This window comes from Nicrophorus vespilloides, unplaced genomic scaffold, assembly GCF_001412225.1.
Source record: "Nicrophorus vespilloides isolate i.1.1-1 unplaced genomic scaffold, Nicve_v1.0, whole genome shotgun sequence".
Classification (NCBI taxonomy): domain Eukaryota; kingdom Metazoa; phylum Arthropoda; class Insecta; order Coleoptera; family Silphidae; genus Nicrophorus; species Nicrophorus vespilloides.
Genome location: NW_017100111.1, coordinates 751,001 through 765,075, shown reverse-complemented (window position 1 = coordinate 765,075; position 14,075 = coordinate 751,001). Strand labels below are relative to the sequence as shown.

At 33.8% G+C, this 14,075-nt stretch overlaps 4 protein-coding genes across 6 annotated transcripts; 3 read left to right on the top strand and 1 right to left on the bottom strand.

Moving 5' to 3' along the window:
- Positions 1-517: 517 nt before the first annotated feature.
- LOC108568473 (microprocessor complex subunit DGCR8) lies at positions 518-3,035 on the top strand. 3 transcript variants are annotated; one of them, XM_017929590.1, is made up of 6 exons: positions 518-810; positions 968-1,235; positions 1,286-1,470; positions 1,551-2,216; positions 2,280-2,537; positions 2,600-2,887. In XM_017929590.1, exons 2-6 carry the CDS (start codon positions 1,013-1,015, stop codon positions 2,885-2,887), a joined length of 1,620 nt encoding a protein of 539 aa, XP_017785079.1. In that variant the 5' UTR covers positions 518-810; positions 968-1,012. The 3 variants fall into 3 exon arrangements, with proteins under 3 accessions (XP_017785079.1, XP_017785078.1, XP_017785080.1); XM_017929589.1 differs by having other exon boundaries at positions 518-901; XM_017929591.1 differs by having other exon boundaries at positions 518-1,235; positions 2,600-3,035.
- Positions 3,036-3,363: 328 nt separating this feature from the next.
- LOC108568474 (protein DGCR14 homolog) lies at positions 3,364-5,216 on the top strand. The gene is made up of 4 exons (XM_017929592.1): positions 3,364-3,572; positions 3,632-3,785; positions 3,842-4,670; positions 4,725-5,216. The coding sequence occupies exons 1-4, from the start codon at positions 3,450-3,452 to the stop codon at positions 4,981-4,983; spliced, it is 1,365 nt and encodes a 454-aa protein (XP_017785081.1). The 5' UTR covers positions 3,364-3,449; the 3' UTR covers positions 4,984-5,216.
- Positions 5,217-6,677: 1,461 nt separating this feature from the next.
- On the top strand, positions 6,678-8,841 carry LOC108568546 (alpha-tocopherol transfer protein-like). The gene is made up of 5 exons (XM_017929719.1): positions 6,678-6,880; positions 7,775-7,934; positions 7,992-8,113; positions 8,200-8,441; positions 8,508-8,841. The coding sequence occupies exons 1-5, from the start codon at positions 6,721-6,723 to the stop codon at positions 8,769-8,771; spliced, it is 948 nt and encodes a 315-aa protein (XP_017785208.1). The 5' UTR covers positions 6,678-6,720; the 3' UTR covers positions 8,772-8,841.
- A 457-nt stretch (positions 8,842-9,298) lies between these two features.
- LOC108568545 (alpha-tocopherol transfer protein-like) lies at positions 9,299-12,887 on the bottom strand. The gene is made up of 6 exons (XM_017929718.1): positions 12,874-12,887; positions 12,592-12,742; positions 12,371-12,530; positions 10,116-10,237; positions 9,800-10,041; positions 9,299-9,743 (listed from the first exon to the last, which is right to left on the bottom strand). The coding sequence occupies exons 2-6, from the start codon at positions 12,734-12,736 to the stop codon at positions 9,489-9,491; spliced, it is 924 nt and encodes a 307-aa protein (XP_017785207.1). The 5' UTR covers positions 12,737-12,742; positions 12,874-12,887; the 3' UTR covers positions 9,299-9,488.
- Between the last annotated feature and the right edge of the window lie 1,188 nt (positions 12,888-14,075).

The following is a 14,075-nucleotide window of genomic DNA, read 5'->3' as shown; positions in this document are numbered from 1 at the left end:
TGTCATGTAAATTTTTGTTGTTTAAAATAATTTCTATCTGGTTATTATTAAGTAAAGCAACTTATTTATTAATAATTTAGATGCTTATTCCCATTCACAGTTATATCTGTATTGTGATGTAACTATAATTGTAAAGCAATAATGTTTACTTTTCTTTCTTTAAATTAAGTTATGTTAAAACTGTTCCATCTTTATTTGAACCGAGCAACTGAATGTTCATTATTTGAACTTTATTTAAATCGATGTGACTGAAGAGCAATTCAAATTATTATCCAACCATTAGCCATCTAGCGGCAATAGCATTACTCTTGTTGTTTGCATTGACATGAAATTAGCAATATTTAAAGATTTAAGGCTCGATGTGGGTTGGCATTACTGATATCAGCTGCAGCTGTCAATCTACTGTGGTGAGCAGGGGGGGTTCACGGGATACGGCAAACTTGTAATCTTTTTTTTTGTTGCACCTAGCGAGCAATTAATTAACCAGCAACTGACGGTCCCCTGGTGGTGAGGAATGGCGGCGTCGGCGTATCATTGGTATGTTTGGGTGTCAGCTATTCCCTACTGATCTAAAACAGTGAGAGAATTTGCACAGACGAGGAGATCTTCGCTCGCCCAGTATTTTTTTTAGTTGTTTATTTGCTCTGGATCACTAATATTATTATTTTTTTTACGGTAATGCTTAAAAAACATTCCAACCATACGTGAAATTTGATACTGGTTGAAATGTTATTTTATTAAATTGCCGTGGAAAAGACTGCCACAACACGATTCGAGTAGCCGAAGGAATGAGATGCAATCATAACTAAAGTAAGCATAGGTAACAAAAGAAAAAAACAAAACAGTTGAGTCGATCAATTGTGGGGCAACCGACCCACAGAATATACGTTTTAACTTTTAGGTTAGGTTCACATAATTTTTTTTTGATTGTTGGTTGTTAATCCGCTTTTTCAATTTGTTTTTCTAGTTTTATTTTAATTTTTATTTGAGAGAGAATAAAAAAAAAACAAAAATGACAAGTACTATGGATGTGGACACGCATGAAGAGCAACAACAATATCAGGAGAATCTGTGCCCGTTCAGAAATGGGATCAAGAGGGAGTTTCATGTATTGGACGAGGTCGAGCATGACTCCGAGTCTGACGGAGAATACAGCTCGGACACTGACGTACCGGATGATGAAATTGAGCAAATGCTTGAGGATGCTTTTAAAGATGGAAAGAGGAAGCTAGAGAGTGAGTGGTAAACATTAATGTAATTATGATTGTAATTTAATGTTTTGTAGGTGCACAGCCGTACAAAGAAAAGGAAAAAACGGTTTTAATTGAGAAAGGCCATAATCACTTTGATATTCTTCCAGAAGGTTGGGTGCAAGTTACACACAACAGTGGTATGCATCTATATTTGCATAAGCAATCTAGAGTGTGTACCCTTTCGAAACCTTACTTCTTGGGACCTGGAAGTGCCAGAGTAATTACACTAATTTACTATATACTAATTGTTTTATTGTTTTGTTTTATAAATACTTATATATATATTTTTTCTTTTAGAAACATGATGTTCCTTTGAGCGGTATTCCCTGTTTGAGCTATAAGACTGCACTGTTGAAGGAAGTTGAGAAACTGAAGGAGGAAGACAATTCGCAAGACTTACCGAACGCCAAAATTGAAACAATAACTGAAAACATAGAGTCCAATAACTTAAATCCGGAACAGGTTCGCGAGTACTGCGAAAAGCTGTTCCATTTCAAGACTATAAAGGTGACCAGATTCAAGTCGTGGTCGGAAAGAAGACAATTCAGCAAGAGGAGGAAACACGAGAAGCAATTGCAGAGACCGACTCTACCCGACGGCACTAAACTTATCACGTTCCCTATACAAGCTTCAGACCAGGAGGCGGGCGGGCCCAAGAAAGAGTGGATCATGAACCCGAACGGCAAGTCGTACGTCTGCATATTGCATGAATACGTTCAGCACGCTTTGAAGAAGCAGCCCACGTACAAGTTTGCCGAATTGGAGAACGCTTCGACACCGTACTCTGCAACCGTCAGCATTAACGACATGAGATACGGCATGGGATATGGGACGAGTAAAAAGCAAGCGAAATCCGAAGCTGCAAAAGCTACGCTCGAAATTTTGATACCGGAGATGCGTTCTAAAATTATGGCCGACGATAAAACTGGTAGCACGAGTGCCAGCAAGGATCAAGATTTATCGGTTAGCATTTTCTATTTTAATCTCTTTACAGTTTAATCATGTTGCCTCTTTTTTGTTCAATAGTTTTTTGACGAAATCAAAATCGAGGATCCGAGGGTCGCCGAGTTCTGCGCGAAGACGACGGAACCGTCTCCGCACGATATCTTACTCACTTGCTTGCAAAGGAATTTCGGTCTAGGTGATATACAAATCAGCTATCAGGGTCACACTTTGAAGCATCAGAAGAATGAATTTACCATGGTCGTTGGAAAGCACACGGCTACTGTGATCTGCAAGAACAAACGCGATGGAAAACAACGAGCTTCACAAGCCATCTTACAAGTACATTTATAAATATTTTTTTATTTTTTTATAAATTAATTAATTTATTTTAATTGAAACAGGCTCTGCATCCGCACATTTCCAATTGGGGCTCAATATTACGTCTGTACGGTAACCGATCAATAAAGAGTTTCAAAGAGAAGAAACTCGAGGAGCAGGAGATTACTTTGTTGCAAAGTAAGGCGGCCGTGAATTCGCCAAATTTTGCCATTCTCGATAAACTCAAGTTGGAATTGAGTAAGCTTCGTGATAAGCGCGAGTCGATTAGGCCTATCGGTGTGTTCGTTCCGCCGGAGAACGAAAATTTGCCAAATTTCAGTTCGTCCAATTTGAAGAACGTCGATTTATGAGATTCGATCAAGACGGAGTATTCGTAAACCCGTGTACTCCATAACAAGAAAAAAGATATTTTAAGTAAAACTGAATTTATTATCCATAGTTAATCAAGTAATGAACTAAAAGGCAACGCGAAACAATGAATTATTATTATTAATATAATAAATATGTTTTAATTTATGAAGTATATAATAAAGTGAAACCTTTTTTTTTGTAAATATATATTTTTTTTTTGTAAAATCCATTCAAATGTTAAGTTAATTCATAATTGAATGTAAACTTGAAAAATATATTAATGTTAAGCTCGTAATATTTGATTTTTCTTAAATAATAATTAATTCCAGCTCTAAAATAAAAATGTAATTAAAGTTTCTGCTTTCAAACAACCTTCAGAAACAAGTATATTTGGTGGTCTAACCACTGTTTTGCTTCTTAAGACCTTAAATGACCACCAGGAGGCGCGTACTTCATCCATTAAAATCAGCTGGTGGTGTATTGACTGATTGACAGTCGAAGAAGGTTTATTTTGAGGTTATTTTTATCATTTATTATTGTACTGCAGTTAATTTTGGCATCATGTCCATCGTGCAAGTGATTAAATCGTCGGAGACTGATTTGGTGTTCAAGAAGCCGCTACCAATTGCAAAGAAGCGTTGGAAAGAAAAACAAAAGGTTCTCAATGAAGAGACTTACGTAGAGGTATGTATTTCACATTCAAATTGTGTATGTGTAATGATTCAATATATTTTGCTTTATAGGAAATGGGTAAAATCATAGAGAGAGACTTCTTCCCGGATTTGCATATGCTGAAAGCCCAGAATGATTACATGGAAGCTGTGGAAAAAAACGATTATGTTAAGATAAGGGAATTGAATGCTAAGTACAGTGGCAGTTCAACACCATCCGAGAGACGTATGTATTTGTTTATAATCAAATTGATAATAAATTAATAATTATGTTTATTCTAGTTTCCAGTCCCGCAACATTTGAAACTCCTGCAAACATCCATCATACACAATTCGAAAGTAACAATTCAGATAAAGGATTGAGTGAACAGGAGCAGCCAAAAATTGTTAGAAAACTTTCTCTTGATCAGTACTTAAACACTCATACCTCTGAGGATAATCAAAGTTTTGAAGAGATGATGGAGGAGGCAGAGAAGAGGCACAGGCTGAAATACTCGTATTTGTATAATGAGGAACAGGCGAGTGAAGATGAAATGCAACAATGCTTGGCTTTGCCTAATATTGAGCAACAGGCAGCTTTACCACATAAAAAATTAAATGTGGATACATGGTGTTATAAGAACAAAAATTACATTATGTATGTGCCTGATGGTGTTCCTTTAACTAAGCAAGAGCAATTGGAGATTAATTCAAAACGACAGGAGGTCGATCACATTAATACTAGATTATCTTTGAATCCTTTCAATGATACACAGAATACGGAAACGATCAATGAGATGGCTAAAAAGCACGCTAAAGTTCAAGACGGAAAGATCGGCGTCGATGGTAAAGAATTGATTACAGGTACTCCGAGAGTGAACGGTTTCAGTTTGGTTCGGACACCTTCGCCGTGTCCGGGCGTAGCGCAAAGTCCTCTGATGACTTGGGGTGAAGTGGAAGGAACACCGTTCCGTCTGGATTCGCCGATGCCGAAAACGGCGGGTCCCAGCTTCAAAATGTGCGAACCACCGAAAAGAGAGCAACTCGCTTTCGCGCTCGCAGAAAAAGCAAGCGAAAGACATAGGGACAAGAAGAGGAAAGCCATTGACGCAGCTCGTAAACATTTCGCAAGGTACGATTTCAATTAATATCAATTTCAATCTTTATTTATATGTTCATATTTTAGTCCGTCGCCGAGACCGCACTCATCGAAAATCGATCGGTTATCTAGTATGTCACCTGCAGCACAACGATTGGCCAGTTCGAGATTACGTATTGGATTGGATTCTACAAATAGTCCGTTGTTGAGAACACCGAAAACGCCGCAGAGGACACCGCAGACGCCGAAGATGAACTTGGGCATTCGGAAAGTTGACGACATTTCAACCGATGATTTACTCAAAATCAACGTACCTAAACGGCAGAGTGCCGCGGAATTCTTTTAATCGCGACATCTATAATAAATATAATTATTATTTTATGTTTAGGTATCATTTTTTATTTCTACTGATAGAAATGCATTTTATGTTATGAGTTTACACATATATTTTTTTTTGTAATTTAAAATGTAAATAAATAAGTTGATCTAACTAATATTAAGATAGCTTATGAACAAGAGGTGAGAATGTACAAAGGATAAAATGTTGAGAACGGAATAAAATACAAATCTCTAACTGAATATAATATTTAATGGAATCAAATGGTCTTAAGGCGTTGATGGTTTTCTCGAGGAAAACAACAAATATCGATGGATTTCACAAAAATAAAAGCTGTTGTGCATAACATAAACATGGTAAAATGTCCACCTTGAAGAAATGGAAATTGCCATTTGTTGTATTTATTATTATTGCGTTTGTTAAAAGTTAATTAAGGGAAACATGAATTCCTCTATTTACATATTAGATCGATTAACGCACATTCGTTCAAATTCGGCTATAAGTATAAGTTGCTGCATCTAAATTTTTATATTACAGTTAATAGGTAACAATAATAACATCGTCATCAGCGATCTTCACTTTGCTTGAGTTCGCATCATGGGCATAGAAAATCTTCAACTTTGCAAGAAGATTCGCCCGAAAGGCTGGAGCAATATTTGAAATTGTTCGAGGAATGGATTAACTGTTATCTCTATTTCCCTTAAAATTACTGTAAGTTATACATTTCTCTTCTCGTTCAATTATATACTTAAAAATTTCTTTATATTGTTAAGATTCGTCAAGATGGATTTTTTATGAAGTTTCTAATTTTTTCAGCATATACGAATGTTGGCTGTTTTCTGAGTAATTTTGCTTTTCAACGTGATCTTGCTTATCATTGTAACCGTTGAAGCGTCTGCGCAATCAACATTCAAAAACTGAATGATAAAAATGACAATAGTCAAAAACAAAATCATTATATTGTTCTGCCGGTCTAATATAATATTCGTTTTAAACAGTCCAAGTTTTCGAACGTCCCCGTTCTTAACTTTTTAGCCTTGCGCAATCGACATTCAAAATCTCAATGACCGAAATGTGAATAGTCAAAAACAAAATCATTTCTTTGCTAGGCCTCCCTATAGAACTCTTTTTCACTTTTTTTTTAACCTCTGAGGTACCTACGCAATTAACACGACAATAACAGTGATATCATTATGAATTGCAGAAAGTTTTTAAACTCATAATTATGAATAAATTTAAGTGCGTCACATTTTCCTTGTAATTGTTATATTAATAACAATTGTTTGGAAACGTTTGAATTTTTGTTAAGCAATTAATAGGAAAACTTTGGACATTTCTTATGTATTTTACGCACATGCTCAAACATCAATTATGTGAATCATCAAGTATGCAAGTAAACAGAAGAAGAAAAAATAAAGGACTTTGAAAGGACAAGGCCTTCTTGTTGGAAATTTAAATACTTATAAAACTAACATCAAAGTTTGGAAATGGAGCGAAAATCTGTTAATTTTATATAATAAGTTCATGACATATGTAACTTCTATAAATATTTTAATAAATGCGCAAATACAAACGTTTGGACCGAAAATATTTTATATAATATGTTACTTGCATCAAGCAACTACTAGTTTTTTTTATTAATAAAATCATGCATTGAGGTATCAGCAGACAAGGTCACTTCAGGTATCAGATATAAACTCTAAACAACGTTAACACATTGCACTCAACGAAAACACATCTTCTACGATGGTCATAGAGAACGATCAACTTTTACTTCCACCGCGGGATTCCCAAATCCCTGATATTCTGGCAGAGTTGAACGAAGATTCGCCGGAAAGGTTGGAGCGGAATCTGCAGTTGTTCAGAGAGTGGATCAACTGTCATTCTTATTTGCCTAAAAACATTGGTAAGTCTCAAATTTATTCAAGAAAATCTCTTCAATTTTAACAAAGAAAACGTAATATTAGAAACATAATAATTTATTCGTGATAAATTTTTAAAACTTGTGTACACAAATTATATGCGTATTTTTGAATATGTTTCACTATATGTGTAAAAATCCGGAAATTTTGAAACGTAATATAATAATAATAATTTATTGGCCAAACATCGATACATAAGAAGAAGAGAAAAAAAAGTACAATTTATACATAAATAAATTTTAACATACAATAAAAATATATATACTAATATGCTGGCCAAAGGGCTAACGACCGAGGTCTTTCCACCCTTTGAAACGTATTTAACTCGTTAAGAGATGTTCCACTGTATTTTGTTTAAATAAAATATTTATCACGAATAATTGGGCTTTGCTGGAAAATAAATTAATTAATGATTTAAAAAAAAGAAGGATTTCATTTGAACATCAATAATTGGAGGAAGTACAACAATTAGCTGATAATTGAATGGAAACTTTATACTTTATCATCAATAATCAAAATGATCAATCGTTTTGTAACTCATTATTATTAACTTTAATGAAGGTGTTTGAAACAACTGCTCTTTCCGATGGAAAACATTTAGCTTTAATTTGCGTGCTCATTCATAATTGTGTCGTGTATAGTTATTGAGATAATTGATGTTTTGTCAAGACGTTCGATTTTTCGAGCCTTAAAAACTGTAAAAAGTAAATTACAGGAAATCGGCAATAGTTACAAATATGACAGAAGGCACGTTGGAAAGCCTAAACATTTGTCTTTAATTTGAGTGCTAATTGATAATTGTGTTTTATATGGTAACCGAGAAAATAGAAGATTTTCCCCAGAGTATTTTTGTTATAAGCATTAATTCGTAATTATAGCAAAACACGCATTGACTACATTCATCAGAGGTAGTAAGCATGATCTGGAAAAAGCCAAGAGAAAATTCACGTTGCTGTCGATGGGAAAACGAGGAATACCACATCTTTTTGCGGACAGGGACGTAACGGATCCGGAGCTCATGAAAACATGGAATAATTAGTGAGTGGATATCTTTAATTTGCATTATTTATTACATAGTCTTTTTTTTTGTTAAAGCATAATTCTACCATTACCAAAGTTAACGGAACGCGGCGAAAGAATTACAATTTTTAAATTACGAAACGTGGATTTGGACAACTTTGATTCCATGATGTTACACAGAATCTCCTGGATATTTAGTACGTTTTCATAGCAATTCCGAATCTTTCTTAAAACAATAATTGAATCCTCAATTTAAAATAATTGTTGATTTGTTGATTTAAAGTCGATTACAGGATTAATTTCGATCCGATGACGACGAGCGACATCTTCATCTTCGATTGCTCCGTCTTCAGTGCTGCTCACAGCTCAAAGTTTCTCTCTGTAATTTGCAAGGAAAGCATCCGCCTGCTACAGGAAAGTTTCCCTTTCCGAATCCGCAGTGTCCAGTTGATTAACGCTAGTCCATATCTAGATGCGTTGGTTGCTGGCATCAAGGTTTTTCTTAAAGATAAATTAAAAAGAAGGGCAAGTATCCAATACAATCTTAAATAATCTAATAAACAATATAACTTCAGTAATTTGTATTTGTAGTTCTTTGTGCATCAAGGATCTGAATGCTTGAAGAAAGTAGTGGGAGAGGAAGTGTTACCGCTCGAATACGGAGGGAAATGCGGCAAGATCGATAATTTGGATGCCGAATGGAAAGATCACTTTGCCAGAAACAACGAGACACTGAGGGAATGGGGAAACCAAAAGTGTACGGGCGTCGTACCGAAGAACATCGAAAATAGCTACAAATTCGATGATTCCATTTTCGGAGCTCAAGGAAGTTTTAGAAAATTGAATTTAGATTAAATTCAAATTATTTTAATTCTTTAAACATATACAAATATGTTAGAAAATATAAGGGATGGTTTTCTAATGACAATTTTTTTTCATTTCAAATTTAGGGATTTATGAGGTTTTTTTTTCATAACTCGAGAAGCATTCAACTCTTTATATATTTTATTTTGCATATGAGCATCTTGAAGGATTGTCGAGAAATTCACTGTAAAATAATCAGGAAAAAAGCATTTTCCATGTTACTTAACGAACATTACGAAACTTTTGTTTCATAAAAAGTTGCGCCCTTCTTTCGCAATCATGGAATGCAACAAAAGTTTATTGATTTTCGAGTTATTAACAAAAATCCTTTTTTCCATCAAACTTCGAAAATCCTAATCGCTTTTTTTCCAATTTCTTCAGCTCGTAGCAGACGACTCGACTCGAATTTACGCCTGATTAATTAATCAAATTTTGATATATAAAAAAGGTTAAATAAAATTGATAAAATGGCCGTGTTATGAGGATTTTTTTTCATAACTCGAAAAGTATTCGACTTTTACTTTATATTTTATTTTTGCATATATAAAAGTTACATAAAGTTAATTTGTGAATATTTCTATAAGAGAAATTTAATGAACGTACATACCCTTAAAGATATATTTATTTAGACCAAAAAGAAAAGAATATATAAAAAGTATATAATTAATTCTTTAAAATTAAATAGATAATATTAATAAGAAAGATGCTTTAATCAATCGCCAACTTTCTGAAACTGCCTTCGGTTCCTGTTCCATAATCCTCGTCGTACCTGTACTTGTCTGGAAGTGGTCCAATTAGCTTAGCAGATTCCTGCTCTTTTAGCCATCCGGCATTCTTCACTGCAAAGTTATGCGTCATCTTCGAGAGATTCTCAAGCTTTCCTCCTGATCCACCGTACTCGTTCGGCAGACACTCGGAAGGAATATAATTGAGCAACATTTCGGGCTTTGAATGCACGTAAAACTGCAATACGTTTAATGCAAATGAGTAAGATCAACAGGACTCACGTAGAAACTCACCCTCTGGCGTATTTTTTCTTTGATCAACGTTTTTATTATCGATACGACTTTATCGATAATCGGATGAGCGTTGATAACGTGGATCTGTCGCAATCGATTTGGATAAGCTTCCGGTCCGTCGATGATGCATTTACGAACGGTCGGTGTTAAGAATATTGCGGCGTGAGCTGCTGAGATGTTGCTCGCATCGTAGATCAGTACGTCTCCGGAAATTGGAGTTTCCATAGCAGTCCGTAAGCAAGCTGCAACAACAACAACAAGAGAACTCGTGTTAAATGCTTTCAATAAAGAGTGCACCACATATTTCTTCAATTACCGCTCAACGCGCCACGGGCCATCAGGATATCGATTTTGAATTTACTCAAGTCGTTGGTCTTCAAATTGCTGATCGTCACTCGGTATCCTTCAGGTGTCAACTTGGGCATTACCACGAAATCGCTGAGAAAATATTATTATTACATATACGTTTTTTTCAACTTTGTTTGCCGTGGAAATCGGCAATAGATACAACTATAACATTTAGAACGTTCAAAAGCTTAAACATTTGTCTTTAAGTGGAGTGCTCATTGATAACTGCGTTATGCATGGTTGCCGAGAAAATGGATGATTTGCACAAACTCTCGATTTTCGAGACTTTAAAACTTTTTTTTTTATTACGGAAAATCGGCAACAGATACAACTATAACATTTAGCACGTTCGAAAGCTTAAACATTAGTCTTTAAGAGGCGTGCTCATTGATAACTGCGTTATGCATGGTTACCAAGAAAATGGATGATTTGCACAAACTTTCGAGATTTTCAAAAAAACTTTTTTAAATACTACTATAACATTTAGCACTTTGGAAAACCTAAACATTTGTCTTTAAAAGGAGTGGTCGCTGATAACTGTGTCATGTATGGTTATTAAGAAAATAGATGAATTGTACAAACACTCGATTTTCGAGACTTTAAAGGAACGTCTTTTTTAATTACAGAAAATCCACAATAGATACAACTATAACATTTAGCATGTTGGAAAGCCTAAATATTTGTCTTTAAGAGTCGTGCTCATTGATAACTGCGTTATGCATGTTTGCCGGGAAAATGGATGATTTGCACAAACTCTCGATTTTCGAGACTTAAAAAAAACGTGTTTTTTTTTAATTATAGGAAATCGGTAATAGATACAACTATAACATTTAGCACGTTGGAAAACCTAAACATTTGTCTTTAGAAAGAGTGGTCGCTGATAACTGTGTCATGTATGGTTATTAAGAAAATAGATGAATTGTACAAACACTCGATTTTCGAGACTTTAAAGGAACGTCTTTTTTAATTACAGAAAATCCACAATAGATACAACAATAACTTTTAGCATGTTGGAAAGCCTAAATATTTGTCTTTAAGAGTCGTGCTCATTGATAACTGCGTTATGCATGTTTGCCGGGAAAATGGATGATTTGCACAAACTCTCGATTTTCGAGACTTAAAAAAAACGTGTTTTATTTAATTATAGGAAATCGGTAATAGATACAACTATAACATTTAGCACGTTGGAAAACCTAAACATTGTCTTTAAAAGGAGTGGTCGTTGATAACTGTGTCATGTATGGTTATTTAAAAAAAAGGATGATTTGTACAAACACTCGATTTTCGAGACTTTAAAGGAACGTCTTTTTTATTTACAGGAAATCCACAATAGATACAACTATAACATTTAGCACGTTGGAAAGCCTAAATATTTGTCTTTAAGTGAAGTGCTCATTGATAACTGCGTTATGCATGTTTGCCGAGAAAATGGATGATTTGCACAAACTCTCGATTTTCGAGTCTTTCAAAAAAACTTTTTTTGTTAATTATACGAAATCGGTAATAGACACAACTATAACATTTAACACGTTGGATAACCTAAACATTTGTCTTTAAAAGGAATGGTCGTTGATAACTGTGTCATGTATGGTTATTAAGAAAAAGGATGATTTGTACAAACACTCAATTTTCGAGACTTTAAAGGAACGTCTTTTTTTAATTACAGGAAATCCACAATAGATACAACTATAACATTTAGCATGTTGGAAAGCCTAAATATTTGTCTTTACGTGAAGTGCTCATTGATAACTCTGTCATGTATGGTTATCGAGAAAATTGATGATGTGTACAAATACTCGATTTTCGAGACTTTAAAAAAACGTGTTTTTTTTTTCAATTATAGGATATTGTTAATAGATACAACTATAACATTTAGCACGTTAGAAAATCTAAACATTTGTCTTTAAAAGGAGTGGTCGTTGATAACTGTGTCATGTATGATTATCGAGAAAATGGATGATATTGTACAAACACTCGATTTTCGAGACTTAAAAAAAACATCATTTTTAAATTACAAGAAATTGGCAATAGATACAACTATGATAGATAATACGTTGTAAAGCCGAAACATTTGTATTTTTAACAGAACATAAGTTTAAAAGTCCAAAGTATTAATGAACTTTGCGTATTCACTAGTAAGTAGATATGTTTGCGAATAAATTTAAAATAATTGCAATAAATACATCTACGCCTTGCACATATATGATTCGAAAAAAACCTTACCTATATTCAATAGTTTCCAAGATGTCTTTGCGTTCCGGATCTCGCCTTGAAAACAGCGCCGGAATCGCTGCTTTCACCGTGAAATAACTCTCAAGTTTCTTCTTCGTTTTCTCCATATCGTGTTTGCTTCCTCTCAGGAATATTGGCAGAATTCTCTTATCTTAAAAAAAAAACAATTACAAATTTTAACTTTAAGCAAAACATCACAGTTTGCAACTCACCATAGTTTTTTGGTAAATGCGGTTGACACGCCATCCATTCCTCCAGAAGCTTAACATTGTGTTCGAACCTCTCCGTCACCTCACCCAATTGATCCTGAATCTTTTTAAACGTTTCCTCGCTCGGACCTTCCAAAACCAACTCCATTTTCACCTAAATACAAAATAAAGCAAATGAAACATGTTCGTCATATGTAAATTGTTATTGTTAAATAATTTAATAATTAAAAGGAAGAGAAGAGTGTTCATTACTTTAATAACTACATAGAATTTAAAAAACAAAACCTGTTGCTCTTGAAGGAAATTGTAATTAAATGCGAACTCGGACAAACAAACAAACATCTTAGAGCGGATGACTTTGAAACTGTAGAAAATGAGTCCAACGGTTTACATCACACGCATTACTTATGCACAACACATTTGTTAATAAATTGATCTTCAATGTATTACATTAATGTGTGTAAATTAAGTTTTAATCGTAAATAAAATAAAAATTAATTAAGTTGAAACACTTTCCTTTTCCTTACATATCAATTTTTTAGTAATACAAAAAAAAAGGATTATAATATCATATCATAGTTGCTTACGAATAATACGAATAATTCCAAATGAGATGCTAAAGACGAAGAAAGAAAGTATAAAACTACAAATTTGTACAACAAAAAAATAATTTAAACGCAATGTTTCACTCGACAAAACGAACGCAGACTAGCTGTAGGTACTCTGCGTAAGTCCGTTTTATCAATATGAAACTTCTATTGCGGCAAGTAGTAGTAGTAGTAGGAATAGTATTTTTTTCTGTTTATTTGAATGAAAATGTATTTGAATATTTTCTAATAAAAAATAATTAAAAAAAAATCATGACAGGTGTAATATGTACAGGAAAGTGACACGCATATCCTGTTTATTAAATGAAGTGCAAATAAATTAAGATAATAATTGCATCAATTATAAATGTGATCTATAAAAAAAAGTGATTAAAAATAATTGATCAGGAAATCAGCTATAGATTTAAATATTACAAATGACACGTCGGAAAGTCTAGATAAACAATTATCAATTGCCAAACTTAAAAAAAAATCACCAAATATCAGGACCGGCCTCAGATAATTGATAAGCTTTGCATAAGTATAGAAAACAAACTTCACGCCATAATGCTGTCAAAATAAATATTTAAACAAGAAAAATGTCAAATAAAATTATCATATAGTTTAGTCTCTGCACGCTTCTTGCGAATGTTAAATCATTCAAGTTTTAAACATGTTCAGAGAGATTGGTTTTAAAAATTGAATTGTAGTATGTGAGTATTTTCCAGGATTTGAAAAAACGTAAATTACAGGAAATCAAGATAGCGCTTTGGAAAACATAAACATTTAGCTTTAATTTGCGTGCTCATTCATAAGTGTGTCGTGTATAGTTATTGAGAAAATTGATGATTTGTGAAAAATCAACTTTGACTGGAAATTGCAGGAAATCAGCAATAGATT

Bases quoted from the DNA above. Each gene is read 5' to 3' on its own strand.
- LOC108568473 (XM_017929591.1), top strand. From the start codon at position 1,013: ATGACAAGTACTATGGATGTGGACACGCATGAAGAGCAACAACAATAT. The intron at 1,236-1,285 runs GTGAGTGGTAAA...AATGTTTTGTAG, and splicing joins TGGAAAGAGGAAGCTAGAGA to GTGCACAGCCGTACAAAGAA. The intron at 1,471-1,550 runs GTAATTACACTA...TTTTTCTTTTAG, and splicing joins TGGGACCTGGAAGTGCCAGA to AAACATGATGTTCCTTTGAG.
- LOC108568474 (XM_017929592.1), top strand. From the start codon at position 3,450: ATGTCCATCGTGCAAGTGATTAAATCGTCGGAGACTGATTTGGTGTTC. The intron at 3,573-3,631 runs GTATGTATTTCA...TTTGCTTTATAG, and splicing joins ATGAAGAGACTTACGTAGAG to GAAATGGGTAAAATCATAGA. The intron at 3,786-3,841 runs GTATGTATTTGT...TGTTTATTCTAG, and splicing joins TTCAACACCATCCGAGAGAC to TTTCCAGTCCCGCAACATTT.
- LOC108568546 (XM_017929719.1), top strand. From the start codon at position 6,721: ATGGTCATAGAGAACGATCAACTTTTACTTCCACCGCGGGATTCCCAA. The intron at 6,881-7,774 runs GTAAGTCTCAAA...TCGTAATTATAG, and splicing joins TTATTTGCCTAAAAACATTG to CAAAACACGCATTGACTACA. The intron at 8,442-8,507 runs GCAAGTATCCAA...TTGTATTTGTAG, and splicing joins AAGATAAATTAAAAAGAAGG to TTCTTTGTGCATCAAGGATC.
- LOC108568545 (XM_017929718.1), bottom strand. From the start codon at position 12,736: ATGGAGTTGGTTTTGGAAGGTCCGAGCGAGGAAACGTTTAAAAAGATT. The intron at 12,531-12,591 runs GTGAGTTGCAAA...TTTTTTTTTAAG, and splicing joins GCATTTACCAAAAAACTATG to ATAAGAGAATTCTGCCAATA. The intron at 10,238-12,370 runs GTAAGGTTTTTT...ATATTTTCTCAG, and splicing joins TTGGAAACTATTGAATATAG to CGATTTCGTGGTAATGCCCA.